This window comes from Amia ocellicauda, chromosome 13 (genome assembly GCF_036373705.1).
Source record: "Amia ocellicauda isolate fAmiCal2 chromosome 13, fAmiCal2.hap1, whole genome shotgun sequence".
Classification (NCBI taxonomy): Eukaryota; Metazoa; Chordata; class Actinopteri; order Amiiformes; family Amiidae; genus Amia; species Amia ocellicauda.
In genome coordinates, this window is record NC_089862.1 from 27,933,071 (window position 1) to 27,953,977 (window position 20,907).

At 36.5% G+C, this 20,907-nt stretch overlaps 1 protein-coding gene and 1 long non-coding RNA gene across 2 annotated transcripts in view; one reads left to right on the plus strand and one right to left on the minus strand.

Moving 5' to 3' along the window:
- LOC136766688 (phospholipid-transporting ATPase ABCA1) overlaps positions 1-20,907 on the plus strand; it is a 287,811-nt gene that overhangs the window by 246,793 nt on the left and 20,111 nt on the right. The window contains exons 40-47 of the mRNA XM_066720398.1: positions 301-424; positions 1,547-1,676; positions 2,640-2,760; positions 10,499-10,561; positions 12,641-12,747; positions 14,436-14,577; positions 17,080-17,214; positions 19,234-19,337. Coding sequence (XP_066576495.1) covers positions 301-424; positions 1,547-1,676; positions 2,640-2,760; positions 10,499-10,561; positions 12,641-12,747; positions 14,436-14,577; positions 17,080-17,214; positions 19,234-19,337 — 926 coding nt within the window. The remainder of the gene's footprint in view (positions 1-300; positions 425-1,546; positions 1,677-2,639; positions 2,761-10,498; positions 10,562-12,640; positions 12,748-14,435; positions 14,578-17,079; positions 17,215-19,233; positions 19,338-20,907) is intronic.
- On the minus strand, positions 14,483-17,680 carry LOC136766689 (uncharacterized). The gene is made up of 3 exons (XR_010821767.1): positions 17,554-17,680; positions 17,061-17,221; positions 14,483-14,557 (listed from the first exon to the last, which is right to left on the minus strand). It is a non-coding gene; the product is annotated as an uncharacterized LOC136766689 (long non-coding RNA).

Sequence of the window (20,907 nt, forward strand, 5' to 3'; positions counted from 1 at the left end):
TTATTTTTATTAGCAATTTAAAGTGAGGCACTGTTATTCTGATAAACTTCATTCACTCCGAGTTCCAGCATGCAGCAGTAATTCTAATAAAGCGATCTATGCAGTATAATTATCCTGCATGTATCACAGCAACACAGCAGCCTCTTATCAGCGATTAGCTCGTTTTTTTCCATTCCCCCCAGGCCACTTTGCCTTACTGTATCTCCCGAGGGTGGGTACAAATGAGTAAAAGTCATGATGGCTCCATATGTCATAATTATTTTTTAAAGTAATGTTTTTATCTTTTTATTTTTTCAACAGAGCGTTACCCAGATTAATAATATTGTGAAGCAGGTGTTGTTAATTTTTCCACATTTCTGTCTGGGAAGAGGGCTTATTGACATGGCCAAGAACCAGGCGACTGCTACCATATTTGCAAGATTTGGTGAGTTTCACTTTGACGGTATTATTCTATCTTCTCTAAAGGATTTATTCTGGATGTGGATAGCACAGATATGACTTGTAGCAGATAGAGGCACTAACTGGACAGAATTATTTAAGGTTGGAAGTTAACCTTCAACAGATCTGAAACCAGAAATACAACAAAACACAAATGAATGGGAATGCTTAACCCTATATCATATGGCATCATCCATTCACCACAAACCACAATGTTCCACAACTGAACTAAAACCACTGGATTGCCCTACTCTTCTAAGTGATTCTTAACCTTTTGATTTTGGACATGAAATGGTTGGTATGGTCAATGAAAAAACACTAGGGTTTCTGCTGCTGTATGTAAAACAAAAGATGACAAAAGCATGCAGTTGAGGTGGGTGGGATATAAATAAATAAATACAGGACACTGCAGCACATTGAAATGTCTAGAGCACTTCATACTTCTTCAGTGTGATAGCTTAGTGCCTTTAAAAAAGAAGAAGAAGGAGAAGAAAGCAGAAATGCAATAATTCATGACAGGGAAGCAAATATATTTATAGCAGTAATATGGCAGGGAATTACCATCTGAGGATTCATTTGCTGCGTTAAGCATAAGAATAAAGCAATCCTAACTTAAAAGGCTTGTCTGGTGAAAGCCTATTTATAAGAAAATGAAAATGGCTTCTCCACCTAGCTAAAATGGAGACGATGGATGCTTGCCTTAGACATTCAAATGTGTTTTATCACTACTGTGGTTATTCTCTCATATTTCATGTCAGCTCTTTTGTTCTAATGGCAAATTAATTTGGTCCATTCCTAATATGACACACACACGCACACACACACACGTGCAAGGGAATAGCTATGAAGATGAAGATGTCGAATGCTCATGCAAGATTAGTGGATTTATTAATTCACCAGTCATCAGACATAAGTCTGGTAAGTACCCATCAGTATGGTTTTATCTGCACACCCTCATAGCATTATGATTGCTCATCACATCCACGCATTGTTGATTTTTGTGTTCACCTCAACATATCAATTCCACTTGTGTTTTGCCAGAGGCTTGTGCTTTCATCCCAAGTGAAACGCTTTAGGTCTCTAACTGACACTTTGATCTTGTTTTCAGGGGAAGACCGTTTCCAGTACCCACTGAAATGGGATGTGGTGGGGAAGAACCTATTTGCAATGTTCATTGAAGGAATTCTCTTCTTCACCTTTACCTTGCTCATTCAGTATCGGTTTTTCATCAAGCCGAGGCAAGGGGTCATCTCATTGAATACATTGTTGCTCTTCATGTTAGAATAATGAAAATAATACCAATAACAACACCAGTCAAGGCTACCATTAAAGCAACTGTCATAGCTTTACATTCCAATGTCCCTCTTCCTGTTACCTGTCAGTTTAAAAATAGTCAAAGCCTTCTTTATTTGTGTGGGTATATCAGTGATTTTTTTGGAGTAAACTAATCTTTGTAGATTATTATTTTCCTATAATTTTATTTAAATGAAATATCTGGTATTTACTATATTAACCTGATTGTAGAACTGTAGAGTCTTTGAAGTCTACCTCAGTTGCTTGGCAACACTGTTGATTCATCTAATAATTATCAACAGTATAAACAATTGGGGACATTATATTCACAACTGATAAATTTAAGGGGAAAAATAAATCTTTCCACAAAGCACTAAAGAATTAGTTTTAAAGATTCTGATTTATGACAGCTTGGCACTACCCTTGGGCCCCCTGTCAAGGTCAGCAACTTGGCCAAACCAAGATATAGGCCTATACCGAACACTGATCATCAAAGACAAATTAAATAGCAAGGCATAACATATGGCAACCAAAACACTCACAGCATGATTCTCTGAAGGGAACAAAATAAAAAGTTGATTGCAGAATGAGACTTGAAGCCTGATTTATGTAAGTGGATCATTTAATGTATATATTCAAAGGTACAAAAAGTAGATACATAATATTGTATTTATAAACTCTTTTAAAAGAGATTAAGTGACCCTTTTGAAGTTGAAAATCATGCTGTCAGTGTTAAGTGTATTAAACCACTCTTCAAACAATTTAAACATTTGGTATTAAAAATATAAACCAATAAAAACAAAATAAATAAGATTTATTTTGTCTTCTGAAATAACTGAAGTATAGAAATTACAACGTAATATCATCTGTGCCATTTTGAGATATATGTTTCATCTGCTGTGTTTCAGGCTAGTGAATGTGGTCTCACAGCCTGTCACAAACGAGGATGAAGATGTTGCCCGTGAACGTCTCCGTGTGTTAAAAAGTACAGCTGAGACGGATCTTCTGAGAATCTGCAACCTGACAAAGGTATAGTCACATGACCTGTGTTGGCTCTTTGAGATAACATTTGCTGTGTTCTGATTCATTCCCTTTGTAATCCATTGTTCAAACAATAATGATTAATAATGCAGAAAGAAGTGATTACCATATTTTTATTGCATTCAAAAATATGACCAAGACACTAAATAAGTGAAAACCAACCTCAGCAACATCAGTGTCTGGTTTGAACTCAGAATTTCTTGACCAAGTTTTATTTTCCTAGTTTTCAGGTTGCTGTTTTAGGGAAAGTATTTGCTTCTTACAGATTCTATAGAAACACAAACTCATATGTATGTACATAATGAAGTATCTATAGAAGTACAGGGCATCTGAGTGGTGTATCCTGTTAAAACATTTGCCCAGGGTTCAGGATGTGTCCTGTAGCTCGGATGCAAATAATCTTGAATCTTGCTTATGCTATTCCTGGCTTTAGCAGGGAGGTCACAGGGGCCAGTATACAGTTAGCCAAGTGCCCCAGGGCAGAGCTGATGAAATTTGGCTGGGCAAGCCTTCATTCACCATACACTTGCAACTCCCTCTCTAGCTTCTCAGACCTGCAGGTTCAAACTTATAGCACATCCGGCAGCTGGAAATTCTACAATTGGTACAATCGCTGGACTGTAGATGTACTGCTTGTAGTCTGAACAATATTGGATGGTTATATTCTGGGAATGTGTCTAATCTCTCATAAAAGTGTAAGTGAATTGTCACAGCTGGGTGAGCTGACTAATTGTTGATTTGAAATTAGTTGAAAGGGGGAGGTAAATAATCTATGTTTTTAATATTTTAAATAAATTACAAATTATTAAAAAAAGAAAAAATCTCAGCAGGAATTGACATAAAACTCCCATTGCAAATGAGTTTAATTAATTTCTGGTTTTACAATCATATCAACAACTACACCACCACCAATAATAATAATAATAATAATAATAATAATAATAATAATAATAATAATAATAATAATCATCAGTCAAACTGTAAGTAAAATGGCACCTGTCATATCCAGGCCTGGATGTAGGCTTAAAAACAAAAGGCCACACCTTGCAAGAACAGTACAGTGCTATCCAGTGGGTGTTTTCCCACTGCACAAATGCCTGTATGAGGAGTTAAAAAATATATCTTGGGAGCAAATTAATATACCAGCCTGCACAGAACATCTTTACACAGCAATCACTTCATCACTACTGGTTGGTTAGTTTGGCTCTTGACACAAGCTGGGTTGAGTTGGCCTTGGGCGCCGCTAAAAATGAACACACTAGTGCTTATTGATTGCCAGCTATGATGGTGAGCTAATCATTCCTAAGATTAACAACCAGCGGCGACCAGATGTTGAGCCCCTTGGCGTTTGCCAGTAGGAGATGACACTGTTGTTTTACACATCAGTGGAGTTTTCAGAGTTTTGTGTAGTTTTACAGCAACAAACAGGGACAAGCTAACTGATCATTCGAAATGTATTATGTACTAGTAACTTGCACTAGTTGTAAGGAGAAATCTTATGACTGTCCTCATTTTAAGTGGAATAACAAATGAGTCAATCAAGTTGGCCATATTTTTATTTATTTTTCACAATTCCAACAAATGTAAAGTTCAAATGCTATTAATAGACAATGAGGCGCCATAAAGAATTGATTGAAAATATATATTTTGATGCTTAATTTTACTGATACAAGTTTCTATTTGTTTAGTTTGTTGTTGCTGTTTGTTTGTTGTTGCCATTTGTTGTCATTTGGATTATTTTATAGGAAAAAGGAAAAAGTTAAGCAAATGTTGCCCAGGAACAAGAGACTTCGATAATATACCATCAGGCCCATTTAATTGCATGCAGCTGTGTCCCAATGGCACTGAGCACCGCTGCTGAATGAAAGACTGATCAATAAACACGGTACCACAGATGAAAGAACTCAGCTACAGTATAAATATTTGAAATATTCTACAGAAGAACCTGGCTTATCAATAGCCTGTCAATCCAAACAGCACTGTGAAAGCAGAAACTTAACTTTAGCTGTAGTATTTGATATGCAATGCCACTCGTGAGTTAAAACTCTGTTGGTGGTGCTAAGAAATCAACACGATTTCAAAGATAAGACATCAAGGAGGGGTAGGGAACAGTCGGACGCGCCGATCGACAGCACCCCTGATGTTTTCTGCCATGCTGCTTAGTCATTTGTGACTTATTGTCCATTTAATATATATATAACTTATTGAGTCCTGTCATTAGTATTACATATTTGATAATATTTCACACAATATATCAGAATGCTTATTGAAACTGATTAGCAAAGTGCAAAGTCAGTTTTCACAGAGTGTGAAAGAATAAAATATTAAACTGCCCTAATGAGAACAGGTATGAAATGTTTTAAATACAAGAAGTAAAAAGGTCCATACATTGCTATAGAGGTTAAGTCCAGTTTGTCCTCTAGCTAATGAATATATTTAAGAGATAATCACCAGGTACAAGATGTGCTGTCAGTATTACTATATAAGGAGGAAGTGTGAAATTAAAGATTGGTGTGTTTATTGAAGCTTTCCATTTGAAGAGAACGCAAGTACAGACCCATCCCTTTTTACAGATAAGCACTCTTCAAAACTGAGAATAATAAATAAAATACACCCATTGAGATGGATATACAGGTATAGGACAGAGATATATACCATGCTACTTTCTGACAATCCATGCAGCATGAAACACAACAAAACAATTCAAAACAGAACTTTTTTTCTTATACTGGGGGACAAATTACATAATATGTGCTGTGATATATAGTTTTTTTCTGAATAATTATGTCTAAATGGCTTTAAAAGGATTTACATCAAGAAAACAGCAATGGCTGTCTGAGGCCAACTGTGAAAAGCATGGGCTTAAGGGCCAAATAACATCATCAACAGAGAGCTGGCTCAAAGTGCTTTGGTCAGATTAATTCAATTATGAGGTAATTAACACAGCCACAAATTAATATGAATATCATATATAATATCTTGTATAATTTACAAGACAATTTAATTATAATCCTTAAATTGATCACATCCATTGCAGAGCTGATTTTTCTGGGCGGGGGGGGGTGTTAGGTGTGGCTTTTCTTCATAATTGCATGTGTTAGATTTAGATGTGATAGTCAGGATAGTATAGTATGCAAGGATTGGCAAAAGTGTTCTTGTGAGAGACATTAGGTAGCTCTACATTGACCAGTTGTTTCACTAATAGCATACTTCTTGAATAATCATATTTTATTGAATAATACAAATGTGGTTAATCTGTTCCAGCTTTTGAAGACTCCATCAAACCTGCATTAACTGTCAATATCTGAGTTAAAATGCATATTGACTAGAGGGATCATGTTACCTCTGGTCCAGAGAGAACAGTCTCAGGCCTTATACAACAGTCTTATGTTGCCCTTGGTTTGCCAATAATAAATAGGTTGGGTCATGAAATAAATATATTTTAATTGCTTTCTAAAACAGGATTACCTCACAATCGCTTGCTTCACATCATGAATAAAATTGCGCTTACTTTCACATTGCAAGCAAATGTGCTTCATCCTGCTGAATAGAAAAACTGTTGTAGAAAAGGATGACAATAACATATAGAGCGCCTGTCATTGTAAACCAAGTTAATATGTGACAGGCACTCTAAGAAGCAAAAACAACTTCATTGCACACTGGAGATAACCAATCATGACGTTCATCATTAGCTCTTCTGAATACATGATTTAAAATGACTTGATACAAGTACGAAATGTCTGAATGCTGGATTGCATTTGCATTTTGTCTTATAATGCAGAGATAACAATTGAATTGTTTGAATTACACCACGTCTAGTATAATGACATTTTACACACACACAAACACACACACCATACATACATAGTCACCTCCCAAATTATTGGCACCCATGATAAAAAATGAGCAAAAAATGCTGTATAAAATTAACAATACCTGTAATGAGTTATATTGTAATTTTGCAACTTGTGGAATATATTGTATATTACAATTATTCAAGGGAATCAAACAAATTTCCACATTTCTCAACTTATAAATGTATTTCCAAAAAAAATAAGTGTCACAATAATTGGCACCCTTGTTTTCAGGACTTTGTGCACCATCCCTTACAAGGATAACGGCACTGAGCCTTTTTCTATCATTTTTAATGAGACTGGAGAACTCATTGGATGGGATCATAGACGATTCCTACATGCAGAATCTGTTCAGATCCTTGATATCCTTTGGTCTGCGCTTATGGATTTCCAAACTTTAATGGGATTCAATTCCAGAGACTGTGTTGGCCATTGGAAAATGTAGATGTTGTGGTCAATTTACCATTTCTTAATGGATTTCAATTGTCTTGCTGGAAGATCCACTTTGCGGCCATGATTCAGCCTGCTGGCAGAGGCAACCAGGTGTTTAGCTAAAATGTCCTGGTACTTGGTAGAATTCATGATGTCTTTGACCTTAACATGGGCCCCAGGACCAGTGAAAACAAAAAATCAAATATCCACCACCTTATTTTAAAGCATCATGAACTATAACAAGTAACATTGTAACATTAGTGGGAAGCAGTGGAGTTGTCATGGGTCAGCATCCCTGTGGTGCACTTTTGATACCTTGTTAAGTCCATGCTCTGACGAATTCAGTCTATTTTGAGGGCAACTCCCTATTAGGTCGGTCTACCTCCAAAAGTGGCCACTCAGTGTTTAACATGCTTTTGAATCAGCTCACACTAATTCTACCCCATGAACATTTTAAACCAATTTACTTCAATGTATCAGTGTTTTTATTTAATCCTTTTTTCCGACTCCAGAATTGCAAGTCCTGCCTGAGTTTGTTACTTCATTATGTAGCACACAGATCACTGTCTCTCCTATAAAATGTATCATAGATGGCACTGTTATATCTGACTTTGTTGTTTTTGCATTCTAATGCAAATCATGCTTGCTATTTTCAGAAGGGCTCTCAGCAGGAAAAGTGGTTTTAATGCAGGTGGATTCATTACTGCTAGTGAGTTTGGCATGGCTTGTAGAAGAAATCAAGCCACCTACTTATCTGTAGAGGGGGGGAAAGAAAGAATACGCAGCAGGGGACAGTGGTATATGCTGCATACAAAGTTTCTCTTACATTCCTCATAAGTCCTGTGAAAGGTGAGCCGCAGTGGTTTATAAATTCCCTTGCCCTTTCCTTGTGGTGCAATGTAGCAGTCTCTGTAGTACATATCGGCATTCATCTTAATAAATCAATAACTATAATGCCATATGTAAATAGTGGCACACTAATGGCTTTCAAATCAAAGAAAAATCCATAAGGTCAAAATCAATGAAATGTGTCACATTCCAATCATGTTGTTGGTGTTGCTATTTTCTTCTCACTGAGCTTTTTACATTGTCTACTGTAATATCCTTTTATTTACGTAAAATATTTAATGACTCTGAAAGGCTTAATAAAATCATTCCAATATGTACATTACTTTATTAAAACAATCTATTAATGGTATTTCTTAATTCCTTGTGCCTTTAAGTACATACTGTGCTAATGGCTGCCTGGATATTGTCAAACTGTTGACAGGATACATCAATCATCAGCCAACTTCACTGTCAATAAGTTTGCAAATATAAAGAACATTTACTAGCAAAGGCTGTTAGGAGAAAGAATACTTAAAAAAAAAATGCTCGTGCCCTGGAAATACAGAGCAAATATATAAAAAATTATATTTTTTCATGATCTTTCAGCGACAAATGCTCAATAACAATAGTTTCCTTCCTAGCAAAGGTAAAAATAAAACTATTGCTAGATAATGTACAGTTTATACAGAATATAATATCTGCCTTAAACAGAGAAGCCTGCCAAATACAAGCACTGAACTAATAAACTAATCAGCACACCATCAAATTTGAGAACCATTATCTTCAGTAAATATTTTGTGAGCTTTTTCTTTATTATTTTCATTTGTTTGGACTCAGGATGACAGGCAGATGTAAGGATATGCATGTAGAAATGCCTAGGGAGGTTATCTAAGCAAGGGGATTTGGATGCATTTTTGTAGAGAAGCATGTCATATGGTGGGGGGTGTATTTTTAGCAGTCTATGTTTCAGTATGTAAAAAAAGCTTTTGCACCTGGGTACCACAATAGGAGATGAGTGTGAATACTTCTGAAAAGCAGGTCTAACACTTTTGTGAATGTGCTCATATGTGGTGCTGGCCTTTGAATACCAATACTAATAGCCCTTTTTGTCTTTTGCGATTAATTGGAGACTTCCATAGAACGTGACTTATCCACACCAGCCCCGCTCCCAAAATTGATTACATTGTAGTCAGAGTGGGAGAGTGATTCCAGTCCCTGGCTGTTAGTGAGGCAGCAGGGGTACTTGCAGTTAAATCGAGAAAGTAGCAGTGTAGTTTTCTTCAAGGAGGTACTCCTTTATAAGCTGTCCATGCTGTGGGAAAGATGAGAGGATGTATGGTTATAGTGCTGGAAAGAAGCAGAGCCACACGTAGGTAATAAAAAAGTGGAACAGCATGATATTCCGACCTTGCAAGCCATTTTGTGCAGAAGTCGTATTCTCACCTGTGACACTGAGGGGCTGAGTTCAAATTCAAGTGCTGTTGGCACTTGACTTATTTTGTTGGAGTTGTAAAATATGTGTCAACGAGTATTAATGGACTTAATGGAAGCATTAATGTACTTGCTCAGTCCACAAATACATCCTAAAGGCTTGCCACTTTTCTGGGTGAATAAATGAGCGCTTTCATACCTAGCTGAAGCCCATTATATATATATTATATATAAATAAATGCTTTATGGATAAACAAAACAGGATTGCTGTTTTAAAGTTGAAGTTGAAGTCAAATGTGGTAAAATAATACTTCATATACTCTTTTTTTTAATAAACCTTTAAACAAAACAATCTAAAATCTGGTCTCTGTTCTAATATGCTACTTAAACATTGCTGGGACTTGACACAAGAGCAAACCAAAACAAGCAGAAATAGAGATCGAATTGTAATAAATATTAAGCCTACACTGGCAAAGCTCTTCACAAGTCAAATCTGTGGATTTCTATTATCCAGACATTCGAAGACTTAAGGTGCCTTAGAAGGCGAGACAAAGATAAGAATGTAATAGTTTCAGACGTCTGGAGTGGTCTTTGGAAAACTTGTCAGATGATGCCCACTTATGAGACCCTCATCAAGGGATTGTCACAAGCTTTAGCTTTTGATTTCTTTATAGCCCATGTAGTGGCACTACATCATAATAGATTCATTAAGGTGAATAAACCTTGTATTCTGGTCCTGCAGATCTCATTCTAGCTCTGGACTATTCACTTCAAAATGTAATCTCTAATGTGATGGCAGTGGTTGTTGTAACTGGGTGGATGAAATATAGAGTCTGAAAAGCCCTTACCCTGTTAACGGGATTGCAGATGCAATATCAATGAGTAGGGGGGGTCAGAGTTTCTGGAGTGGGCAGGAAGACCCCCAGCTGTCAGCCTCTCAGCAGCAAGCTCCCATTGTAGAGCAGCGGGCAGGCTAAGCAGCTAACACCAGCATTTAAGTGTCTATTAAACCAGTTACTCGCTGGCATTCAAGCTTCCCCCTGTTCCTGCAGTCCCAGGGGAGAAAAGAGAGAGCACAGCGTGCAGCATATTAAACCAAAACCCAAGATCATTTATTTATCTAATTACGTCTGCAGTTCTGTCGCATGCCCTTTTTGATTAATGCATGTGCTTCTTTCCAGGTGTACCGCCACAGAAAGAAACCTGCTGTCAACAGAATCTGTGTGGGTGTCCCTGCGGCTGAGGTGAGAGGAGCAGGGGTCAGCTTCTAGCTCCCAACCCCGGTCACAGCCAGCAAGCTTTTATTACCTCCACACTAGTGCAGGGGAAACTGTGAGAGTGTGTCTTCTGTGCATTTGAATAATGCCTGCAATATATATATAATATAATTTAGCGAAAAATATTGCAGCAATATGACTGCACACATATTTAAAGGATAAAGGCCAGAGCTAAATAGCATGCATTTTATTTGTTCTTGTTTTCGTTTTTTCAATTTACCAGTCTGATTTATGCATAATCTCAGAGGATGACATCAATAGTAGGAGTGTTTTTTGTTGATGCTGTTTTTTTTTACCCCATCTTTAATATAAATGTCAGCAGAATAATGTGATTCACACCAGTGGTTCCTTTCTGTTTCATACATTATGTATTCACCTCCTTATCTCAGATCTTAAATCCACCAGCCTTTTTTTAGAGAGCAACCATTGTCGTTCTCAAAATAAATAAATGACCATGGATGAATGAATGAAAAACAAATTTAATATTTATTATTTTGTATTGTATTGTACCTTTCACATAAAGTATTAATTTTACCCTTCTCTTTGTTTTACATTACATAATATATAGATACATACAATTATAGCCAAAAGTGTTCATCAATGATATATTTTCAGTTTGTTTAGCACTGACTGAAAATTATAAAGATTGCAGTTGAAGATGAATGTGTACATCTTGGGCTGCAACTTGGGGGGGGTAAAGTAAACGAACCATTGAATTGTTTCAGATGAAGGGTGTGTACATGCATATGTACATCTGCATTTTTTTTTTTTTAAAGCTTCACCTGGTAAGGTGAAAGAAAAGTAATCCCTGATGTGGATGTATACTTTACACTAAACAATGTCATCACGCATGTATTTATTGTAACGTATGCATTCGTACCCTGGATTCAAACCACTCTCTCCACTGTCTCAGGAAGACATCCAAGCACTGCTGCCCCAAACCTCAAAGTCCAGGGAATTAATGTCCCAATGACAGGTGCATGAACACAATAATCCTCTAATAGTTACTGTCTGTGACCTATTGGGATATACCCCTCCTGCAGGCTTTGTATCTGATATGCATGTATTGTAAGAAAGAGAAAGAGACAGAGAGTGTATACACTAGAAATAGTTCTCCAAAACAATGTTGTCAGAAGACTCCAAGTCATTTTGTAATTGGTCCAGAATGAATGCAGAACTGTGCTGGGTACACACTTGTACAGCTTCATGACATATGGCCACAACAGTGACTGTGAACATTTGCAAATTGCAGTGTCACAGTTATAAAGGCAGTTCATCTCATTAACTTAGAAAACAATCCTCACACATTGTGATAGTCTTTTGCCTGTTTCGAACTTGCCACTGCATCAAGTCAGTACGATATCTTCAAATGTGATATTTTTTTAAGTGTGCAAAGAAAAAAAAGCACAGTTTCAAGTCTGAAATGGTAGGCAATGAGAGGCTGCAGTCTTTCAATAGCTATTTCAATTCTGTTAAACAGTAAATGAAACACTTAGTTTGATGTGTGGGTGAAATCCCTGTAGTAAACCAGACACAGACATTTTTTTCTCTCCTGAAGGTTTTTTTAATGGATACATACTCCCCTGCAATCCAACTTATTTCACAGCTAATATCCCTCAGGGACCACGGCAACTACACCATCAGGATAAAGTTAGTGTAATAGGGGAGCATGTATTTGGATTTTTTGTCAGCATAGAATAAGAACCAGAAGCACTTTCTCTCAGTGTAGTCAGTGCAGATATTTTGTTTCAGTTGTTCAATCAATCTCATTTATAATTAGAGGACATTTTTAATAACACAGTAGTTGCTATGCTGAAAACGTTTGGTAGGCTATAGTTCAGGTTGACCAGTTACAAATGCATCCATAACTTGGGTGAGGAATTGCTTATCAAAACAACAAACAGGAATAAATATACAATAATTGGAAAAACATCAATAATCAACAGGTGTACTTATACATGTAATAAACCTTTATAATCATGTGGTTTTCATAAAGTGTTTAGTATCGCAGTATGGGATCATATATCTGACTATTCTTTTCAACAGTGCTTTGGTCTGCTGGGAATAAATGGAGCAGGAAAAACAACAACCTTCAAGATGCTGACAGGGGACATTCCAGTCTCCAGTGGGGAGGCGTTTCTAAATGGATACAGGTGAGGAACACCGACTGCTTCTCCACAAACCCACTCATCATAATTAAGAGCCCCAGATTTGTCTTCATAATGGAGAATGCCCTGCGCAGGCCACACAGGCACCCACACACGTGTTCACACGTTACCTGTGAAAGTTTCGGCAAGAATGTATGGCTCCTGCCACCTTGCTTTTCCCGCCTGCTCCTTTTATGTTCCTTTGGGGTGAGACATTAGTTAGCAGCTTGTATTCAGAGCATGTTTTCTTTTTTACCCAGATGTAACTTTTTTTCTAAGATAATAAATAATGTTTCCACTTAATTATGCTCCAACAATGGTTGTACGAGGAATCATTTCCAATTACTCATTTATCGCCAGTCCATTATACACCTGTTCAGTCCCAGAACAGCAAGATCTTAAGGCTTACAAGCAAGACTTATTACAAAATCAAACAACAGTTTTGCACCATTGTTTTGTTGCAGTGTTGCTCTTTTGTGCATCTGGTAATTTACTTTCTGTTAGACAAACACATTGGTGGAAACAAAAAAGAAATTTCATGGCAGTTATACATTTTAATTAACATTGGTAAAGGAGATCAAAGGCAATCAGTTATACCTTTAGGAGAAGGAATAAAAAAGAACACCCACACACTTTTAGCATATCATTAGTGCTGTCTGCATATTCCAGTGGGACTATCAGTAGAGTATGAACAATGGATTGTAATGGGTTTTATTTTTGTTACATCATTCTAATTTTTACTCTCTATGAAGTGAGATTGTTTGTGTGTGTGTTTACATGCTATAAAGCACTGAAAAGCTTTGATTAATTGCATTGCTAGAAACTCTTTGCAGTGGACTGGCAATTGAGTGCTTTTGTGTTAGAATCAATGTGGGGGAATTAGTGAGACACAAATGTGAAAATCTGGGTTTGTAATGTTTCTACGGCACCAAGGAAAAGATCCTGTCTTTTTAAAGAAGTTCCGAAAACTTCTTTCAACTTTCAGAAATATGTCAGCCTCTGAGCCTTGTGTGAGGGAAATAATCCAGAGATAACAATAAACAAGACTGTAATGAATTCTCCCCGTGATTGACAGTTATGAGCTCGGCACCAAATGGAAGACCTCAAGAACAATAGCTGCTCTTCCCTGAACTAATATATTCCAGCATTTGATCTTCCATGCAGAATAATAAGCCTGATACAAGTCTGAGCTCCACTGTAGTATAATGGATGGACCTCAGATCTTTGATCTCTAGCACACCTTGGAGTATCTAAGCCTCGAAGCCCGAACCAGACAGATAAAAAAATCGTAGTTTACCGAAACACACAACCATAAGCACAGGAGATTTGCACAAGAGTTATAAACCAAGAGGAATGACTTTATCATCACAGGCTCATTATATGAGTGGAGCCCCACCACACCATAACTCAGATAAGGAATTAATATAGTTCTAATGGTCTATAAATACTTACATAACTATGCTATAGCAGTCTAAATAATTCTGTATTACAATTGGCTGTGCAATAACTGAATGTACCTGTTGGCTTCAGTCTACTGTATGTAGGCTACTAGTGCCAAGTGATTTGGAACTTTTTAATTGTTTCCTTAGATTTTGGGGTTTTGTTGTTAACACATTGGAGGAGGGTGCGTAATTACAACATACCATACTTTTTATTATTTGTTTAATATTTGAACTCGATTCATCTTTTTAAAGTATACTAACGCAGATGAGAGAAGTGCAGCAGAACATGGGTTACTGCCCCCAGTTTGATGCCATTGATGACCTCCTGACCGGACGGGAGCACTTGGAATTTTATGCACGTCTCCGTGGGGTTCCTGAGAATGAAGTGAAGATGGTAAGTTGTTTTCTAATACCTCCTTAAGAGAGATCCTACAGCCCTGCCTCTTATTATATATGATTAACAGTTTCCTGGGTACATTTTCTGCCTAACATGTATAAATAAAGTTTATTGGGGAAAAAATACATTTGTTCTCCCTTCACCTTAAAAAAGAGTGATCTTTTCTACGCTTTTCCCCGAAACTGATGCATCACAGAATACAGAGGAATAACCTGTTTAATGTCTTCTAATCTGTGTCCATGGATAGCAAAAGGTTTTTGATATCCGATCAAAGAATGTTTGTGGTTAAAATGAAGATAAATGCGACACTACACTAACAAGACCACAGATCATTAAGCTCCTGTTAGTTACAAGATGAATATCTGTCCAAAGTCACCGAAGACATACCTTTAGGGAGATTATGAGGCATAAAACACCTCTTACCCAGAATCACTGCTTTCCCACATAAAGGAAAAACGATAATATATGTATGAACTTTTAAGTAGTAATCTCATTACATTGTGTACACCTAATCGCTATTGTAATTCATTACACTAATTAAATGGAAAAATGCTTGCAGATTACTTATGATATTTTCTTGCAGTTTATGAGGTTCAACATAAAGGACAAATTAACACTTCATATGGAGTGTATGGTTTTGCTACTTTTCCTATACTCCAGCATTTTTATTTGAAAAGAACTACCGGAGCATGACACAATAATTACTAATTATTAATGTGTTCGTCCAGACCCTACCGTACATATGTGCACCACTAGACGCAGTTGATCCAGGCATGAATATTTTGCAGTTTTGGGGATACATACGATTATATGAAAATGATCAATGTATTATCTTCTGTCTTGTGTGGCTTGTGAGATGAGGGGATTGTATGTTCCTCTTTTTCCATATTTTGTAAGTGTCAGTATTATGACCCCTCTTCATGTTAATGATCTTTGACCTCAAGCACACATTGGGATTGAAAATAACCCCAGTTTGCACCTCACCATTGTGAGTTTCATTAAGTCACAGTTATTAAGGAAGGGGAAGTATAACGCTGTAACTTTTTAACACTTGAAAACAAATTTCTTAAACAACTTAAACCACAATACTCATATGTATAATTTAAAGTTACTATTATTATACAGAAAACTAAATTCAGTATTGTCATAACTTGCTTGTTGAGTCATTCAAACCTGAGTTAATTTACACAGAGAGGTGCCAAACAATACCAAAATAATAAGAATGTAATATAAATACACAAAACAGTATCTAAACCATTCCTTATTTTTCTTTAATATTGTTGACAACTTGCAAATATGACCAAATAAAGGCATATGTATTCTATCTATCTATCTATCTATCTATCTATCTATCTATCTATCTATCTATCTATATATGTATGTATTTATTTCTGTTAAAATTCAGCTGTGTCAGTTGTATACTTCAGGTTTCTTAATCCTTTTTAGTGCTTGCTTATGTGAAAAAAGTCTGTTTTTAAGCAATTTAGTTACCTTCCAATCATGCCAATGTTGCAGTTCAGCAACATATCCCATCTCAGCCAGAGGATGAGAGTGATATCATTTATTCTAAAGATGTGATCTTCATAGTAGAATCAAAATGTCTTCCCTGCAGCCAGCATTACTTTTGTTGTTGCTCAGAACCTGTTTCTTTTAGTAATAATAGTTGTATGGGTGGAATTCAAATATTATCATTTTAATTGGTTCTTTTTATGTATTAATTGCTGTCCACATCTATGTATGTATATATATATATATATATATATATATATATAATTTAGAAAATGTGAAATGTGTTCATTCGTTATGCATTTGTATTTCCTGAAGTGAGAACTGTATTGAGTAATCTCACAATTACTGCAGTTAGAATGCAGGTGTTAATGGAACTTCAGGGTTAATCATTAACATGACTGATTACAGTTATTCATAATTTGATTAAATTGTTACTTTTCATTTCAGTTCAAAACTGTATATTATGATGCAATGCAAAATCTTCTCAGGGTTGCATATTAGAAACTAGGTGACGAAAGTATATGAGGTTTCTGGAAGACAGTTCTTACCAGAACACTTGGTAATTTTATGTTATTTAAGGCACTGCCAGGATCAATGCATCTAGTGAGTCTGTTTGCATTCCTCAGTGTTCCCTACAGTAGCATGGCCTGTTCTATCCGCCTCTGAGAACACTGTGATCAAGGAACAAACCAGCCATGGCTCCTGACCCACAGCCTTTGACTTACTGTAGGAGTGGCTGTTTGATCACCCTCTGCTGTACAAGAAAGGCTTCTGTTAATCCCTGCTCTGTGGTCAAAAGCCTCATTCCCTGCTGGTTTATAAAAAGCTGGGGGATATTTAATCTTAAATAAAAGATTTCATAATAAATATTGTAATGTGCTCAGTATGATTATATAATAGAAGAATAATTATTTTCAAAAATATGTTAAATGAATTTCAAAGCTGTGTATCTTCTATGAACCAGTACTTACCAAGATTTTTCCTCTGTAGGTGGCTGAGTGGGGAATCCAGAAACTGGGACTTGTCAAATACTCCAATAAGTCTGCCGGCACATACAGTGGAGGAAACAAACGCAAGCTCTCTACTGCCATGGCCCTGATTGGGTGTCCTCCTGTGATCTTCCTGGTATGACCTGTGGGTTGTTTGAAATATAACAATATGTTCTTGAGAGAATTAATTAATAGTACAGTATGAAAGCCCTGACCTTTTCCTGAAATGATGAATATTATATGGCAGTTTGGATGAATGGTACTACACTTTGTAAAAGACGCAGCTTGTGGAGCTGTTTGAGTGACTACAGCAAGACCTTTCTGCATTTATATCCATTGGTATCTTTAAGATGACGATCCCAGTGTTTAATTAAAACAATATTCATTGTCTATGTTGAGTTCCTGAGCCATTCTTAATACCCAAGAGATTAAGAGATATGTGTACTAAGAAAGACCAGTCACAGCACAGACATACCGCAAGTATTGTCTTTGTTGTGCAGAGTCGCAAAATAAGAAAAAGAGATCATTTAAGAAAAAAATAGCGGCAACTGAACTGTGTTTAGTCTGATATGCATGACCTACTACAATACTCCAGCCTGGTCTTGAGAACACAGAAGGTTCCCTCAATCACTGCCCTGGTCCTTATAGAGATCCAGCAGATGACGTCACAAACCCAGCAGGATCAAAACAGTTGCAGGCAAGCTAATCGGTTACTTGGAAGGCAGTGTGACAAAGTTAATCATGTTACAATGGTAGATAGTTAAGAGCATAAGAAAGTTTACAAACGAGAGGAGGCCATTCGACCCATCATGCTCGTTTGGTGTCCATTAATAATTAAGTGATCCAAGGACTGCCAACTGATGAAATCAGGCTGGTTATTGCACTCCTCCATGTAGGCGGAGTTGGATTGTATACCAGTGACATAGTCAACCATTTCCATATTTCGTTCAGCTGGTTTAATAGGTGACTGTTCTTAAAAATAAAGTAGTGGACTGACCTGTGATACTTTGCTGCAATATTTGTGATTATTAACTTTGAATCACAAACCACCTTGACATTCGCAGAAAGGGTATATTTTCTATTTCTATAAATTATAGAATATTCTATTTCTCATAATAAACAGGAGGTTTTAAAGGTGTATGTGTACAGTCTATTGCTCACAACAGGATGGAAAACCTGAAATTTGAAAGAATTGTTAAGGCTCAAGCATGCTTGGAAGAAAACTATGCATTCTTCTAAAAAAAGCATTAAGCACAACTAGTAAGCACATTTCCTTTGAAAGGATTGCTGATTGCGACAGTTTGAATATGCTTTCCAAACTAATTGATGCAATTGAAAGTGTCGCTAAGGCTGGCAGCTTTAGTACATCTCATTTTAATAAATGGTACACCTCTTCTACACAATCTCCACACCATTTCCTGTGGCTTTTTGCAGAAACACCTAGAATTCAATATTTATTAATGGCTTAACCACAAAGACAAATTATTTCCACAAAATAGTATGGCTCTTAAAAAATTGCAATCCTTTAGGACATCTTTGTCTCGTATGTGCCTATTCCATTGAGGGTTTTTTTGTGTTTGTTTGTTTTGTTTTTAAGGTGTAATTCATCCTGTTTACTAAGGAAAATGTCTATCAACAAGTAAAATGCCACAATTAACAAACCAAGGATTCCAAAGGCAGTTTAAGTTGTTTTCAAGCAGGAAAATGTTTATCTCATATTCACAGTGCTACAAATTACTTTGAGATGCAAAGCTGTGATAAACTTGACCCAGGTTAACCTAACATGAAGCATTCCGAGTGTTTAGGAAAGAAGCAGGAGAGAAAGAACACGGTATGTTTTTTCTTGTAATTGTCGGCAGACAGCATACCCTCGGGGTAGGTTTGCGTGCAGTCATCCTTTAAATTAATTTGGCCTGTCCAAAATATACCCAGTGCCTTCATGTATAACCAGGATTTATACAAAACCTATCTTTGAACAGTACTTGTAAAGGAGAAATTACAGAAAAGTAAAGAGATCTGAAATAGGGTTTGATTGTCCCTCATGTTCTTAGTATAATAGTTGTTACAGAGGTGGTGCCTTCAAACATTGTAAATGGTGATACATTATAACAAATTCCCTTTTCTGCACAGTAGTTTATTAGAGTGTGTGTTTCAGGATGAACCGACAACTGGAATGGACCCTAAAGCTCGCCGCTTCCTGTGGGACTGTATTCTGAGTATAATCAAAGATGGGAGATCTGTCATCTTAACATCACATAGGTGGGTTTTCATCTGTGTACAAAATCTATAATAAATAAAAGGGATTATGCAAAAGAAAGAGCTTTTAAATTTAATTTGGAAAAATGTGTACAATTTAAAATTTTAAATGAAATTAAATTAAAATATAATATATGGGTAGTAATCAAGGCTGTTTTCAGTGTGATGTCATTCCCAGAGTTCCTTTATATCAATACAACAAACTGTTCTCCACTGTTCTGGAAATATGTTGATTAATGAAGGCTTTCCTTTCTTTAGTTTTACACATATTTTAGTAAATTAGGCTTGCCACAAATCACTGTTTGACAAGGAAAGAATTAAGAAGGATGGACTATCTAATGAGATCTATCGAGTGTTTGTACATGCTATAAGGGTTACAGCAGCCATTCAGTGCAAATAAGGAGTCGACAGGTGCCCTTGTCCATGAATAAACTCACCTGTCACACAATATCTCTCTCTCTCTCTCTCTCTCTGTATATATCAGAGGAGGCTGATCCATAGAGGTAGAGGAGGTTGTTTTTGGTTTAAATAAGCCATTACCAAATCTCAGTATCATTTATAAAATAATTGTTCTCTTCTTTGGAAAAAATCCATTATTCTGATTAAAATGCTTCAACAGCAACACCTGCAGGCAGAGGGGAAGGGCAGGCTGTGTGAAGTGGTGGTGGGGGGCAGAAGAGGACAGGCTCCTGCTGTCCTTCTTAGGGCAGGATCTCGTTATACCAGTTTAATGTACTTCATTTGTTTCATGCTAATCTGTTATTGGCCAAAACACGTAAAATGATGCTCCAAGGGAGGATGTCTTTACCAATCAACAACCAGAATACAATATTGACATCGTGTTTGTCCAATGATAATTTCCAGATTTCATCTTCAGTTCTCTACCACTGTATTATAGTGTGACGAACTGTTGGTAAATTGATAGATACAGTACCATATTAGAAAATAATAATAATAATTATAATAATTATAATTCCAGATTTTCATGGTTTTTGTTTATCCTTTTTAAATCAGAGGGTGTTGTGTTAAATTCCCACTGTAACGTACTGGGTGCTGCGTCACCCCAACTAATGGGGTTCTAGTGACACATCACGCACACACAAGGGTCATTCCCATCCCGAGACTTGCAGTGATTAGTCTTTCACTCGCGTTCACCTGGCCCCTTTTTTATATTCATCCTTTGTGTTGTAATATGATATATGATAATATGATATTTGTTCCTTATGGAAGATGGGGATAAACTTTGGGTGCATTACCTTATCTTAGTTGTACAGAAGTTTGCATTAGGTTGCTAGTTGGATTATTGCTACAATTGAACATAAGGATTAGGGCCAGGGCCATACAAAAATACTTAAAAAAATTAATAAAACACTGAGCTAAAATATTAAGATTTAACTACTGTTAAGTAGGTCAACAAATTAATCAGAATAAAACAGCATTTATTCAGTCTTGCACAATTGTCAAATTTTTCAAAAATACAATAAAAAAAGGTTCAAACCAGACTTTGTTACTAATGACTGGACAAAAATGGGTGTGATGTATTTGCATTAGAATATTATTTTTTCTTGTACCA